The 16755-nt window shown below is 44.2% G+C and overlaps 1 protein-coding gene across 1 annotated transcript; it reads left to right on the top strand.

Annotated features, from left to right (window-relative positions):
- Nucleotides 1-9415: 9415 nt before the first annotated feature.
- Nucleotides 9416-12109, top strand: LOC121242904 (MFP1 attachment factor 1-like). Its single transcript, XM_041140907.1, has 2 exons — nucleotides 9416-10656; nucleotides 11791-12109. The coding sequence occupies exon 1, from the start codon at nucleotides 9548-9550 to the stop codon at nucleotides 10034-10036; it is 489 nt and encodes a 162-aa protein (XP_040996841.1). The 5' UTR covers nucleotides 9416-9547; the 3' UTR covers nucleotides 10037-10656; nucleotides 11791-12109.
- The last annotated feature ends 4646 nt before the right edge of the window (nucleotides 12110-16755 follow it).

The raw sequence follows: 16755 nt of genomic DNA on the forward strand, positions 1-16755 counted from the left end.
TAAATTTTATATATAAATATATGTATATAAATTATATTTCAAAATAATAGTCTATATATAAATAAATTATATATAAATACATATATATATAAATTATAAAAAGCCTAGTTTGAATTGGGGGTAAAAAAATGAGCTTGTAGTGTGAAAAAATGAAAAAAAAAATTAAGACAAAAATATCGGCTGGTACAGGCCGAAATATTGGCCGGAATGGCCGGTATTTGGGCCGGTACGAAATATATATAGTATCTGTACCGGTCGTACTGGTACGGTATTAATAACAGTGGTTTGTAACCAAGTGAAAAAGTATAGGAATTAGAGAGAGTTTCTCGTACCTGGGAGTTTCTATTTATACCAGGAGTTTGACGGAGATAGATCATGTCTGCCCCCATGGAGTCGCGTCCTTCGTACTGTTCCTTTTCATAGAATCTTTTATTATGACGTGGCTCTACGACGACGTCATTAATGTGGCATATAGCTCTGGTAGTAATGCCATTAATGTGGCGTGGTTTCTAGACTTTTCTCACCCCATTGGCCTTTTTGGTGGTCTGTCGATGTGTTCCATGTCAGAGGATCAAGGGTCCCCTATACTTTCAGCCCATTACATAGACAGACACTTAAGGGCTAGAAACTGTTTGAGGGGTCTCCATGTCGGCAAGTCTCATCCCCCTATAGTATGCTCCCTCATGGAGGTTTCGTTAAAGGGAGTCTACCCATGAGTCGGGCCGAAGGGTCTACTTGTTCTGAGCTGGGCCTTTGTTTCTACTTCTGTTAGCTGCTCTTCTAGGGCCCGCTAAGATAGAGGGAGGAAAAACCTCTTACAGTTACCTTGCTAATTCTCAATGGACTCATACAGTGACAATTATTATTAATCTTAAACCCACTTTTTTGCTGAGGTTGGTGTCTCTCTGCTGACTTGTACATGACCCCGAAGTTGGAGGAGGTTCCTCGTTGCTTGGCTGCCTTGAGATCGTTTCCTTTCCACTTTTGTGGACACGTTTCTCGATAAATTTGGTGGCGGCTTTTCAGTTCTTTCAATATCAAGGGCGTTAGGTGGCTCTTTGCCTTCATGTCGCTTTGTGGTGCATATTTTTCGAGATTCAAAGCATCTCATACCTCTCCCTTCTGCCACAGGATGTGGGAGATTAACCGCTGCTTTTCTCCTATATAAATGTGATTTGATTTAGGGTCTTCTTTCCTTTCACCACACTGTAATCCTCTTGTCATCCTTATTCTTCCAACTCCTCCTATTTTTCATTTATTCTCCTTTCTTTACTACATTCTACTTCTTTGTCAATGAGCTCTGAGAAATCCATTCAACACACGACTTTTAGTGGGGGAGATGCTCTGGAGATGGGCGATGTTAGGCCATCTTTTTGGGGCAACATTTGGTGTTCAAATGTCCAAGCAGCGACGCTGGACTCTCTGGCCCCTTACTTATCTGGTAACGGAATCGATGGTCTTCGAGGTCCCTAGTCCACTCGAGGGTCACTCTTTCCTAGTTTGTCCTTTTTCCTTCTATGTTTTCGTAGGGCTTGAGGCTTCCTTTTCCCTGCCCTATCCACAATTTGTTGTATCGCCTTGGTCTGGCCTAGTCTCGGCTTCACCCGAATGCTTGGAGGCTTCTAATTTGTTGTAGTTTCATCTGGCGATGTGCCTTCCTAGAGTCAGACCCAGAGCAGGCTGATCCTACTGGCCGTGAGTTCCTTTTCACTCACAAGGTGTTGCAGCAGATGGGGAACGTCTGCCGTTTTAGGGCAATGCAAGCCTTTGCCAACCTGGAGTCGTGATATCGCAAGGTGAAGGACTGGTCTCCAAAGTTCTATTTTGTGTCCAGCCTTAGATTGGAGTTCCCAGTGGGTCAGGTGAATTGTCGTGAGTTTCTTATTCGGGCAGATTGGGGAAGGGTTCCAAAAGACAAGGCGGTGCGCCTAACGGCTACCCTTGTCGAGTCGCAACGTATCGCTATTGTTTGGGAGTGGGTGATGAAGAGCTCCAACACATTCTTCCTGAGGAAAGCCTAAGGGTTTCTTTGCCTCCCCTCAATCACGATCCTTTTTATGACAAGGCAACTGTTGCCCGGCCCCGAGTCAGTTTTGCCTGAAAGCGCCCCTTCGATCCTTCTCCACTAGGTAAGGGGAAGAAACCTCCCTTGGAGGGGGCCGGGGCTGACAGCGAGCCCCCTTCTGGAGCCTTGATTCCTAAAGGGCTGGCATTGGCTACGCCTAAGGTCCATCGTCTTGCCATCCCTGTGACGTCGGTGGAGGGTCCAACTATCTTGCTAGTGAGGAGGTGTCGATAGGACATTTTCCTTTAGCATCCTTGGACACATCGGCTAGAGGTCCTTTGGCTGAGATTCCTATAGTGTTGCCCCACCGACTGATGCTTGTGATGTGCTTCCGAAAGCTGGTGAACTTAACGCCTTACTTTGGGGAATCTTTACGGTCGAGATTCCCTGGTGGGTGGTTGTGGGGTGGCTTTCTACGAGGGTCTCCTCCCTTAGTGAGGATGTGGTTTGCTTGGGGGGTTCTTGAGTCCGTGGCAGGTGGGAAGGATCTCGAGTCGCTTGGAGGCTTGGACGCCATCATTGAGAGGGTGGCAGCTGCTACTTCTAGTAACTGTATAGAAGGCGAAGGTTTAAGGGGTCCATGTGAAGATTCGCCCTTCTCAGGTGGAGCACCAAGCGGAAAGTGGTCTCCTTCCAGATGTTGTAGTCCGCTCAGGTTTTTGAGGGTCGGTGTGGAGATCTGCCCGCCCAGATGGGAATGCATGCCAAAGAGGTTGTCGGTAGGAATCATCGGACCGAGGCAACTACACAAGTGTCTAATGCTGAGGGTTTAGTATAAGTTATCCCCTCTTTGGCCTGGCGGGCCAAAGTGGGTGTCGTGCGGAAGCTATAAGCTAGGTCGTCAAGTGTCTATCTGGCTTTGTCCACGAGGTTCAAACACTTCTTTTTTCATCTTTTTCCTTTCTTTCACTATTTTTTAGATTCTCTTTATTGACCGTTCCATGTTGGCCTCTCTTGTTGTCAGAGTTCCTCTAAGCTAGCGGACTTCATTATGGACGGCCAAGAGGTCGTTAAGCAAGAAAACTAGGACCTTCACGTGATGACCCAGACCGCCCATCAGTATGCTCGCGGTGAGAGGGAAGAGAGGGAGTAGTTGGAACAAGAGCTGAAGAGGGTACAACTTGTCTTGGAGGAGGAGAGCAGGAAAAACGAGAAGCTTAACTGCTGTCGGAAGAGGCTAAAGAAGAAAGGGAGGGAAACTGACCAGTGGATGGAGCAACTTGTTACCAATCTCTGGGGCGACCCGTCCCAGGTGCAAGAGGTCGCCTCCCACTTGGACAGTAAGCTAAAGTTGGTCCCAAAGGTTCGGGATCTCTTGTGGGGGCATGGGTGTGCTAAAGGTCTTAGGTCGATGAAAGAGATCCCTGATGCTTTTACATGTCCTGCCTTCCAGGTCATGCCTAAGCCTGCTACTCCCCAGCCCGGCAATCCTGATCCCGACATTCATGAGGTTGACGCTCTCAGTGCCAAGGCCTCCTAGCATGGTGTCTAACGTAGCTACGCCTTAGCTCCTTGGTGCCATTACTGTCATTTCATTTTGCTTTTATTTCTCTTTCTTTTCCTTTTTGTAAATGTACATACCTGTGCGCTATCGCCATACGACTTGTATGTAATTTTTGCTTATTAATGAAATTGCTTGATACTTCATTGTGTTGGGCTGCTTGTCTTTACGATATTTCCTTTTTGTCATCTCGCTCTTCCTCGACATTTCCCTCGATGCTTTCCCTCCTTTTTCCTTTTCTTTTTTATGGTTGGCCCGAGGGGCTTTGTCACAGGAAATTTTGGACTTGGCGTTAGGCAGGGATTGTTGTCATACACAACTTATGGTTCACCCCGCCAGTGCCTAACCTAGTCCTGACTACCCTGCCGGCCGACCGTTCTTCTACTTGTGTTGCCTTCGTTCGCCTTTGTTACGTAGTCATCCCCTTGGGCCTTTGGCGACTTTGTTTGACAAGGCTGATGTCTCTCCGTCTATTTCCTCTTTTTTGCCATTCGTCTCTTGGAGGTGCTTTACCCCTTTTAGTCCCTTCATTCTTCCTTTCTGCATTGCTGCACTTTTTTCTAGTACGTAACTAAAAGAAGCGAGGAGTGCCATTAGCACATGTCGGCCCTTGCTTGTTGTCGTCGGCTTGAAGGGGTGGAAACCCCCCTTTAGAGTGAAGCAGAGTCATGGAGACTTTGGTTTCCTTCATGGGGGGAGAGGTTGGGAAGCGCTTTGCTAACCCACCTCTAGCGGCCCTGTGGCAGTGGAGTTTGAATATAAAATGAACCGACTGCTTTTTGCTGCACGAGGGGCCAATGTAGGTTATTCAGGTCGTTGTGGGGCTGATCCTGCTCTCTGCAGCAGGGAGACAAGGTGGCCTTTGGCTAGACCCGACTCCTCGGTCCGAGTAGCCTATTCGGGCTATTTGGAACTGGACCTACTCCTGTCCGTTGGCGTAGTGCATTTAATCCCTGGTTGGAAGATAAGAATGTTATCATCATTTTATCCTTTAGCTTTGTAAGAGTTGGACTTTGCAAACCTAGGCCCTCTGGCCTGTGACGCGATTTGTTTGCCGCTTTTGCCTGGTTATTGACATCCGCGTTCCTTGGTGTAGTATTCGGATGGTCGAACAACCTGGCCCACTCTCCACTAGGGAGAGGTCAAGACGCCTTAGGCCAACATTTCCCTTTAACCATTGAGGAGGTAATTTCTTTTGGCAGCCGTGGACCAGCTTATTCTTTATTGTGATGGGAGTTGGGGTAAGTGTTTAGGCAGTCAAAAGCCTAGACTCGCTCTCTTTCGCGGGAAGGTCTGACGGCCTCAAGCTCAACTCGCCCCTCCTACCCCCTAGGGAGGTAATTTGCTTGTGTAGTTTGAGATTGAACCAACACCTACCCATTGACATCATGTGGCCCCTTGCTTCGACGTTTCATCTTTGGAGACTTTGTTAATGTCGGGTAGCTGAAAGACTAGGCCTGCAATCCATCAGGGAGAGGTCGGAATGCGTCAAGTCAAACTCACCCCTTTCATTTCCTGAAGAGGTAACTTCTTCGGACGGCCTTGGGGCCGGTCCACTCTTTCGATGAGATGGGAGTCAAGGTAAGTATCCAAGTAGTCTAAAAGTTGGACCCACTCTCCTCCGCGGGAGGTTCCTATTGGCTTTCGGCTCAACTCGTCCCTTCTACCCCTTGGGGAGGTAATTTGTCTAGTCAGTTTGAGACTGAACCCGCTCCCGCTCGTTGACATAGCAGGAAAAGGAAAGATTTGGGTTAGGCTGGCACTGAACCCACTCTTCGTTCGCAGCAGAGGTCGATGTAAGTACTTGGACCGCCGAGGGGGTGGATCCGCACTCCTCCACAGGAGGGGTAAAGCAGCCTTTGAACCACGCAGGGAGGTAAGTTTTTGGATAGTTTGCAATTAGACACGCTCCTGCCTGTTGACGCTTACAAGAAAGGTAAATCTTTGTCTTTGAGCAACTGAGGACTGATCCACATTCCGCTGTAGTAGGGATAAAGAAGCCTTAGTCAATATGCCCATCCCTTTGGTACCCCGCGGGGGAGGTAATTTAGACAGCAATATAGCTAGTTTGCTCTTCGCCGCGATAGGGGTTGGGCTAAGTTGTTCAAACTGCCAGAAGGGCATGACTTGCGGGGGAACTGGACCCGCTCTTCATTACGGCAGAGGTTAAGTTGTTCGTGCTGCCGGAGGGACTGGACCCGATTTCCATCGTGGGAAGAGTAGAGCGGTCCTCGGCCTAGCTTTCCCGTTGATCTCGTAGGAGGTACGTTGTTCGGGTAATTTGAGACTGGATTCGCTCCCACTTGTTGACGCTCGTAAAATTTTTGGTCGTTGGGCCGCCAAGGGCTGGCCTGCACTTCGGCGAGGGAAGGATGAAGCAGGCTTTGATGTACTTCTCTTTTTGGTACCCTATGAGAGAGGTAACTTATTCATACAGCGATGTGGTTGGTCTACTCTTTGCAGTGATAGGGGTCAGGGTAAGATGTTCGAGCCGCCGGGGGGGCAGGACCCACTCTCTATTGCAAGAAGGTAGAGTGGCCTTCGGTTTAACTCTCCCCTTGATCCCGTAGGTGGTACGTTGTTCAGGCAGTTTGGGACTGGATCGACTCCCACCTGTTGACATCGCAAGGAAGGTAGGTATTAATTTGATGATGATTTTGTAGTTGCAGATTTTGTTAATTGTAGATCGTCTTGTCGATGCTTTGTTGATAATGCGAAATTTTGAATTAGATGTGTTGCATTAACTTGGAAAATCATGCTTTTCATTAAATAACAAGAGTTTAGAGTATTTAAATAAGGCATTACAAAAGAAAAGGGAAATTGGGCCTTCGGCTAGTCAGCCAGGGAGCTTTTACTCGTTTTGCCTCTGCCTCTAGGGCCATGCACCTTCCCACTCCCCTTTGAGCCTGGCTGTGCTAGTCGTAAACTAAGGTCTGCTAGGGCTCTCCAAGCGATGTATGACTGACTCTCTCCTAGAGGGGTCATCCTTGGTAACCCCACCATCCTTTTGGTTTAGCTCCTGGACGTAATATTCGCTCTCCAGAACTTGTTCACTCAAACTTCTCCCACTCCACAGGGAGTCAAGAACTTCATCTTGAGGTGGTAGGTCGACGTGATGACCCGCAAGCTGTTGAGGGTGTGTACTTCGACGGGGGGCGCTGCCTGCGAAGACAGCGCCCGCGAAGACTAACAGCATGGGGTTGGGTGCAGTCGAACAACATCTATTCCCATCCTTGTGAAAGCTTCCCAGAACAAGAGGTTTGAAGAGCTCCTGTTGTCAATGAGGATTCTTTGGGTGCTGAAGTTGGTGAACAACATGGTCACCACCAGCGCATCGTCATGGGGGTACAAGACCCCTTTCTTATCAACCTCTGCAAAAGGGATGACTGGGCTCAACTCAATCATTCAGTGCTTGGCAAGGTGGTACTCTGCTGAGTACACCTCGTGGTACTAAGCATGCCTAGCATGCGCCCTTTTGCTTGAGAAGGAAGTGCCCTTGCTTGCGAACCCTCCTGCTATGGTCTTGATTTTCCCAAGTGGAGGTCCCCCCGCGGTGGTGAGCGGGGGCAATCTTGTTGCAGCCCTCATGCTAGTGGTCATCGTTGAGGGTTTTCTTCCTTTCTACACTGATCAACTCAGTCCGCACTCCTTTCCCTTGACTTTCTCCTTCTTTCCTACTCCAGTGTTTGGGCGAGGGGATGACGTTGCCTCGTCGGCTCTTCATGCTCCCTTCTCCCTTATTGAGAGAAGCAATCCTCGGTGTTGTGCAAGGTGGACCTGTGGTATGTGTAGTAACAATGGGCAATAACTCAGTCATCGTCTTCGCGGGCGGCGAAGGTGTCAGCCTCGTGGATGGTAAATACAGGTCTGTCAAATCGAGGTCCCCGTCCAATCGTCAGAGCTTTCTCCCTCCTCTTGTCTTAGGAACTCTTCTTTGGCTTCTCGTGGGCCTTAGCCCTAGCTGCGACCCTCGCCTTCCTCTCTACTCGCTCCAGCTCCTTTTTTCTTGGCTCTAAAAGGCCTAAAGAGTGTCCTCAGCATTAATGAAGTTGTCAGCCTGATACATGAACTCCCGTAGTGTCACAAGAGTCATCCTCGCTAGCTCGGCCATGAACTGGGATCATGGCCAAACCCCTCCCAGAAGAGCTACCAGGGTTATTTTCTCATCCTGGTCATCAGTGGTCATGTACTCCTTATTGAATTGGGATAGATAGGACTTCATGCTCTCCTCCTCTCCCTGCTTGATGGTGAAAGGGTACACTACTGGGTGCTGTCTTCTCCTACTTGACATGAACTGGGTCAAAAAGGTCGGCCTAGCTGGCCAAAGCTGTCTCTAGATCTGGGCACCACAGACTCGAACCACACTCGTGTTGGCCCTTTCAGGGTCAGCGGGAACGCCCTGCATGACACCTCGCCTGGGAAGCCATGCAAAGTCATGTGAGCCCTGAAGGTTTTCAAGTGCTCAAGGGGATCCCTCTCTCCATCGTACATCTTCATGGTTGAGATCTTGAACTTTGGTGGTAGGGGCATGACCATCACCTCGTTCGTGTAGGGCAGACCAATGCTTGTGAGTAGTTGGGCCATCGAAAATGATGTGCCCACCTTCCTTGCAATCTCTTCGTACTTTCCTTTGAGATTGTGAAGCTCGTCTTGCATGTTCTTCCTCTACTTCTCCCTATTTGCTCCAGCTCTTGATTCCGAGATCCCATGTGCTCGCTATCGCTAGGCTCCATCTCCTCGTCTTGCCCTCGTTTAGGCTTTCTGAGCTCTTCATTCTCTTTGCGAAGCGTTTGCACCTCGTCGGTCTACTTTGTCACCCGTTCTTCCATAGTTTTCAACTTGAGCTCCTTATTCTCTTTGCGAAACTGTGTCTCTTTTGAGCTGTCTAGAACTGATTGTCGCAGGCATACGAAGTACACATAAGATCTATAACAATCCCACAGATGGCACCACTGTTAACGTCATGTTTCGTACGCCTTTAGGCCAAGTTCCAGCAGCTCAGTTCTTCTGAACTGGGCCTGCAAAAATTGAGAAGAAGGCAACTGGGAGAGGGTGACCTTGGAGCTGGGGAGTCTCCAATGCCAAAGTCAATAAATTTTCTTGAAAATTTGTAAGTAAGTGAGAGAGTCTAGGGATCAGAGAGAGTTTCTCGTACCTGAGAGTTGCTATTTATACTGGGAGTTTTGGGGGGGGGGACAGATCGTGTTTGCCCCCATAGAGTTCATGTCTTTTGTGTTGTTCCTTTTGTCAGAGTATTTTAATGCGGCGTAGCTCTACGACAGTGTCATTAATGTGGCGTGGAGTCTGGGCAGTGATGCAATTAATGTAACATGGTTCCTTGATTTTTCTAATCCTACTGGCGTTCTTGGTGGTCCGTTGATGCCTTCCATGCTAGAGGATTGAGGATCCCCCATACTTTATGCCCATTACGCGGACAAACACTCATGGGTTGGACACTGTTTGAGGGGTCTCTAGGTCGGCGAGTCCCATTCCCTTGCAGTACACTCGCTCATGGAAGTTTCGTCCATAGGAATCTACCCCTGAGCCAGGCCGAAAGGTCTACTTATACTTGGCTGAGCCTTTGCTTCTTATTCTTTCAGTTGCCCTTCTCCGTCCCACTAAGACAGAGGAGAAAAAATCCCTCATAGTTATTATTTTAAGATTTAGCAAAATAAATTATTTTTTATATTTTATATAAGAATTTAAAAAAATTATAATAATAAAATGAGATGAGATTGTATCAAATATTAATTATATCCAAACGTGAACTTAATTGTAATAAATACATTGATTTTTACGTATCTCTTTGCTTAATTTGGACAATTCTCGAGAATCCATATTAACCTTACCGTAGCCCTTCACTTGACGCACGACCACGGCCAATCTCTGTTTCTCTCGAAAGTTCTTATTTTGAAGAGGCTCTGTTCGCCCGATTCAAATCCTCTCCGTTGATTTCAATTCCACTTCGCTAAAATTCAATAATGTCCGACTCAGAGATCACCCCCGCATCACCCCCGCCTGCGGTGGAGATGGAGGCTCAACCGCAGGAAAAGCCCCACCAAGAGCCCAGCAAGAAGCCGACGAACAACAGCTTCACGTTCAGCATTTGGCCCCCCACGGAGCGTACCCGGGAGGCCGTGGTGAACCGCCTGATCGACACGCTGTCCAGTGTCTCTGTTCTCTCGAAGCGCTACGGCACCCTGCCCCGCGACGAGGCCGCCGCTGTCGCCCACATCATCGAGGACGAGGCGTTTTCCGCCGCATCCTCCTCCGCCTCCGCAGATGAGGATGGTATCGAGATCCTCCAGGTGTACTCCAGGGAGATCAGCAGCCGCATGCTCGAGACCGTCAAGAGCCGTGGCACTTCGGGATCTACCGCCGACACTGCGCTGCAGACTTCGATTCCGTCCGTGGTGCCCGCCACCACCACTGCCAGTGAGGAGAACACGCCCGCTGAGACTGAATCTTGATCTATGTCTAGGATTTAGGGCTTATATCTTGATCTATGCCAGTGAGGGTTGGTGTTATTCTGGATAGTGTATGTGCCACATTAGATCTGTTTATACTGTTTCTGGATTTTAATGCTTATCTGCTGATGATTGCCCTTTTCGATAATAGTAATGCGGTTCAATTTCGATGCTTTTCTTTGAAGTAAATAATAATAGGTTTTAGCCATTGTCTTACCAAAGCTCTAAGTAGAGTTTGAGGTATCTGATTGGAAATTTATGTTCTTTTTAATCGAGTTTTTTTTTTTTTAATCTGTTTTGTTTTTTGTTTTTTTGTTTTTTGTGTTTTTTGTTTGAGAGCTATATTCTTGGAGGATATTAAGTGATATCGCATGTAATGAATCCCTAAATTCAGTCCTTTCAAATAATTTTCTTGTCTCATCCATATACGTTAGGTAGAGGTTTCGCGACAATAATTGTGTATTGGAGCTCCGTGTGGGAAATACCAGCTGCCTGTGCCGTTCTCCCTACCTTTGGGTTTGCAGCCCTGTTCAGGAACAAATGGCATGCATCTGATTCCCATCTTTCATGGTACTACTTTCTGTGCCAAGGGCAGGCTGATTGGTGCACCATGTGATAAAAATGTATTTGCACCATTTCTGTGATTTCTCAAATGTTATCCTATAAGTTGTTTATTTTTTCCCCCAAGGACTATGGTTTTGGTTGTATCATTTCCCATCCGCTGGTGCTATTTATTTATCTTAGCTTATTCTTGATTTTCTCACGTTAGTTTAAATTTGTTATGATTAGCTTTAGGTTTCAGTATAAATATGCTGTCCTAATTTCTATATTTATCTATGATTACTGATTTAATTGCATAAGTTCATCTGTCCTGTTCTTGCTGTAGGTGTGTATATATGGAATTTTTGTTGCTCCTTTATAACATGATTGTTTGTGAACTTTTAAGAAATTTAATTTGTTTTTATATGAGCATAGATTTATGCACACATTACATATCTTTAGTTAAAATTCTGGATGGTATCAACTTGCACAATTATATTGCACGTATGTACAGATGTTTGACGTGTTTGTATATCTATTACCCGGCCTCTTAATTACAGTCTTCTATTTTGTTTGTGCAAATACCTTTTGCATATGTGTAATACAGAAGTTAGTCTTGTATTCGATCTTGCTTGGATGTGAAATTGTTGCAAATTTTAGTATATAATTGTATGATGTTTTACTAGTGTCGATTATTCATTTTAGCATGATCATAACTGATACCCTTGCATCATTACATTGTTCAAATCTGGTGCCAAAAGCAGTTATACTGAACGTTAGTGCATACTTGTGGAGTCGTGCATATTTCTGATAATTTAGCTGATATTCCTCACAAATCAAAGAACCTTTTCTGGTGTTGCTACGTTACTCTTTTATGGATCTGTAACATCGATGTGGCTATGTGTAAATTATATTCTTATGAAAAGCTTCCATTCCTCAAATCTACCTTGCCATCACATTAGCTAATCTTGCATGAGTCTTTCTTGCCCAGTTCAAATTTCTGCTTTTCATCGGTGATGATGTGTCTCTGTGCCTTGATAGGTTGATTTTGCTTAGTGTCAATAGCGGGGAAAAGAGATGTGTTTTCTGGTTAGTGGATGTATGTCCTGATGTACCATTTACAGCAGCACCATTAGCTAATCTTGCATGAGTCTTTCTTACCCAGTTCAAGTTTCTGCTTTTCCTTGGTGTTGATATCCGTCTCTGTGCCTTGATAGGTTGATTTTGCTTCGAGTCTATAGCGGGGAAAACAGAGGTGTTTTCTGGTTAGTGGATGTATGTCCTGATTCACCATTTACAGCAGTGCCGTGTTTGGTGCATATACGTTGGTGACACTTGACCAGGGACAACACCTGTTTGGGTTAGGATCTTATCAGAATTGTTCTTGGAATAGAATGTGATCGGTATAGTCATGTCATTACTCACTCCATATCTGCTCGTACGTCCGGGATGAATATGGTTGATTTCGTTGTGTAAATGCTGTGGTTTCACATGCTTCAGGCCAATGTCATCGTAAATTTTAAGTTCTGTCTCGCATGGATATGATTGCTCTGGCACTCTTGCTTGATGCTCATCCTCGTCACAAAGGATTAAATTTATCTCGGTTCTAGCTTCTTTCCGGCTACTCATCACCTTTGACCATCACCATGACAGAACACATCTTTAGGGTCACTGAGTCATGGCTATATTATCTCTCTTTGCAAACTGAGCTTTGGATCAGTTACAGGATGTGATGCAACATCTTGATGCCATCGATGCAATATTAAAAATTAATATTCTAATAATATTTTATCATCTTAAACGCAGCCTTTATCTTCGCCTAAAGAACCGTTTTGGAAATTTGTCAGATGGTGCTCATCACATGTCCATTTACCAGATGGATGGTACCAGTTTTTTATTGTCTTTTATGTTTAATGGAATAGTTTGGCTTTCCCTGTCATCCATGTTGTAATGCCTCCATGGCAGGCTCGTTTGCCTTTTAAGTCACCGGAAATAAGATTATAGTACAAAAAAAAGTGCTAAGACGTAATATATAAAAATCCTTGCACTTTGTACTAAAACAGATTAAATGCTATAAAATAAAATTCAAAATAAAGTGAAACTTTCTCTGTCTACCCCATCAATAAACCAAATTAAAGTCTATCCAATTATTATCATGATCAAAGCAAGTCCATCACAATGTGAACCAAATTAAAGAAATAAAGTCCATCTAACTTGCTACTTACATGAAAGCTACAATGGCAATTTCTATCATGAACAAATCATTTTTGAACATTCCTATATCCCACAAGAACTTAAATTAACATGTCAGCTTCATAAATAGCAAGGGAAAATGAAATAATTTAACATGTCAACAACAAATCTGTCGGTTGTAGGCTCCCGACCAATGTGAGCTCCTGTTCAATAAATAACCAGACAATCCTACAAGCTAAGAGTCTCTCACTGCTCTATACATCAATGGGAATGATGGGTTTTCGTGGAGAGAAGCAAAAGAAACTTTTATGATGTAAAAATTTCTTGATTACCAACCAAAGCATGTAAGAGAGGAACACCAGAAGATCATGTGTCAATAAAAGTCTATACAACCTTGCCCTAGATATTGCCCACAATATGACTCATGACTGAACATGAATATATTCTTTCGGCACAAGACTCAGGCATTTCCCTTCAGGCACAAATCCTACTGCAAATTAGATATTAATTATCAATTTCAAGGATGTATGTGTGGTGTATGTGTTTGGCTCAGAAAGTGCATACTAATTACCCATTTCTTTCACATAGTGATCATGCAACTCACTGCCAGTATATGGTCAATCTCATATTTCGAATTCTCCATGGTAAGCATGCAATCGATTAACTGGAACATGCAGATTGGGTGGTTAGTAAAAGCAGAAATATCAAAGATATTTTCTTCTAATGAGTTGCAATGACTAAAAATTGTCTTTCATTTCTACCAAGTTCACACCAATCTCTTAACAACTAATCAATTCCTAAGAAAGAGATATTAGAAAGAGAAATATGGTGGAAGACAAAACTAAGGAACCCATACTCATCCACAGCTTGGTAACTGATATGGTGATCAACAATTAAAAAAATAGTGTATCCAAAATAGAGTATCTCTTGGGTGTTCTTTTGGATGGTTCTAGCCCCTTTCTACAACACTTACATAACAAAGGAGGGGCCATTTTTCTTAGTGGTCATGGTGCAGAGAATATGGCTTTAGATAGCATTAAAAGGGAGATAATCGACTTGAGGGAAACGATTGATAGCTTTATTTAAAGGATAAATCAACATCTCGGGCTGAGCTTAAAGAATCCGTGGATTGTGGGCTGTGCAAGGGAGAAAGAAGCATCCGTGCGGCACATACCTCGCGGGCCGTAAAAGAAAAGTGCCCAGCCCATTTGGCTTTATCTGTAACCTAGTATTGGAGGGCCAAAAACAACCTAGTCCTAGGAAAGGCCGAAGCTCGTCTGTCAACCTAGTCTCTAAAATCGTGAAACCACCATCAGCGCCGAGCAGTTTTCGGACTGGAACAACACAAACAGGGTCGACGGATGTGGGCAATTAGGTGGAAAACATTTCGGTCACCACTGAGGTGGCGACGATGCCAGTGATACTTCTTAAGTCTCGGAGCTAGATAATGCGATCCCACCTGTCTCCTCATAGTGGGTCAAAGGACATGGGCGATCCAACAGACGACATCCTAGACACCCTTGTGGTGGCGACGACGCTAGCGACACTTAAGGACGTCGTAACTATCTTGGAGCTAGAAAATCATGTCGAAATCGAGGGGTCTGAGGGTGCAGTCCCGCTTGTGTCTTCTCAGAGTGGGTCGAAACTTCCATTGGAGGTGGGCTTTGGCTTCGATAAGGTCTCTCATGCCTAGGACCACGAAATGACCATTTCAGGGGTTGAATCTTCCAAGGGTGCTATGGTTTTGTACAGTTCAGATGGGGGTGTGAAGTAGTATTGGCAGGGGTCATATTCCGAGCTATCCAGTCCTCCAGGCAATAATGGAGGTTATGGGAGGCACCTACCCCATTGAACTCTGTACACTTGATTGGAGCCTAGGCTTCAGAATGGTCTCTCTATAAAGTTAAAGAGATACAATGCTGTGTTGGGATTGAATGTAATGGTTTTGGAGACCAATTTATTGCCTTACTTGCAACTGTTGAGGTTGAACAAAGACAGGCTGGTGCGGATGGTGAGCTCAACTCAGCTAAGAAAAGAGCTAGAGAGCTCAAGTGACTTAATTGGATAGTTAATGGCAAGTGAAATGAGGTTGTACAATGAAGCCAAAACTAATTTCTTGGAATGTAAGGGGATTGAATGAGAAGGAAAAGCATCTCAAAATCCGAAATTAACCACAAATGTGGCGACGTGACGTCATATATCTACAAGAAACAAATCTTGAATTATCTCTTTAAGCATCATTAGGAGTTTATGGGCATGTAATTAGGTGTGTTGGCATAATCTACCCTCTAATGGAGCATCGAGGGCATTCTAGTGATGTGGGATAAACGGATGGTGGAAAATGTGGTGGATGGTATCGGGGATTTCATGGTGTCTTGCTCATTTAAGAATGTTGGGGATGACTTCCAGTGGGCTTTCGCAATTGTCTACGGGCCACATATAGATCAAGCAACAGGACTATTATGGGATGAATTGGTCGGGCTATGTAGCATCTGGGATATGGCTTGGTGTATTAGGGGTGATTTTGTAATGCCTTGGTCTAGCATGAGTCAGAGAATTACTTCTTGTCATTTAAAAATCATATTTCAACTATACAGTCATAGACTCCAAACTTTCAATGACGCATAGGACTCTCTATTTCAAATTAACTACTCCAATATAATTATTCTAAACACCATAAAATCTCAAAATAAATATCAACCTTCTAAAATACCCAGTCGACAGAGTAAAACAAAACTACTGAATAAAATTCTCTAATAACCAAAGTTCCATTTTTGTACTTAATTCACTATGCTCACATAGCCTTATATGTGCTTTCGATTCTTGATCCTCAACTGAAACATTCGAACATTTGAAAATAATATGAAGATAAGGGATAAGTTATCACAACTCAATAAGTAGAGAACATATACTAGTGTGTAAACATGTGACTTTTCAGAGAGTTTAGCATGCAGAAACAAATCATTTTAGTTTCAATATGTAGATCTCAAAAACGTGTTATCAGAATATCAAAGTGACTTTTCAAACTATTCATATTTAAAAACCAACTGTGTTCATATTCAAAGACCCTTTAGCATAACATGACTGAACATCTTCATCTTATCATATCATTTCATATCATATCGTATCGTATCACATCCATATCACCATATCATATCATATACCATGTTTAACCCCATGGTAGGGTTGTGCTATCATCGGTAGCCAAATCAGGCAGTATCAGAATGTTAAACTTTCCTTTGTACATTTTCGAAGCCTCAAGTGTGCACACAAGAAAGAACACGCAGAAAAATCACTTTATTTTCAAAGTGAGTGCACTCATATCATATCAAAAGCGTTGGTACCAACCATATAACAAAATCATAAGTATCATATCAGAACCAGAATCAGAATCAAAATAGAAATAGAAAGTCATGCCGAAAGTTTTTCAGATGCATATCATATCAAATAAAGTGTTGAACATATTCATATCCTTTTCATTTAGATCTCTTGATCTTGAAGGGTGAAATTTTCTTGAAGACTCTAATAATTGCTTGAATGTGGATGAAAAGATTAAAATGGCGGGGATCCCTTTGGTGTCTAAATGTAATTGTTGTTCTTTGGGTCAGATTGAAGACCTTAATCATGTTCTTTGTATTGGTGATTTTGTTAGACAAGTTTGGCGTTTCACTTCTGTTCAGTTAAGTGTTCATATGGGTGAGTTCCGAACTTGGAAGGAGCAAATTAATTTTTGGTTTCGCCATGCTGGTAAATCGTCTCAGGTTCAAACTATTTTTGGCCTCCTTCCCTCCATTATCTCTTGGAAGTTGTGGGAAAGGCGTTGCAAAGTCAGGTATGAAGGTAAGTTTGATACAGTTGAGTTTTTTTTGCATTTTATTAATTTTCGAATCTGTAGAATTATGCAATTAAATATGAAAGTTTTGAGGCTTCCTGGCCAGGATGTTACCATTCTTAAGAGACTGGATATTTTGATTTCGATTCCTATAGCA

This window comes from Juglans microcarpa x Juglans regia, chromosome 8D (assembly GCF_004785595.1).
Source record: "Juglans microcarpa x Juglans regia isolate MS1-56 chromosome 8D, Jm3101_v1.0, whole genome shotgun sequence".
In the NCBI taxonomy this organism is placed as follows: Eukaryota; Viridiplantae; Streptophyta; class Magnoliopsida; order Fagales; family Juglandaceae; genus Juglans; species Juglans microcarpa x Juglans regia.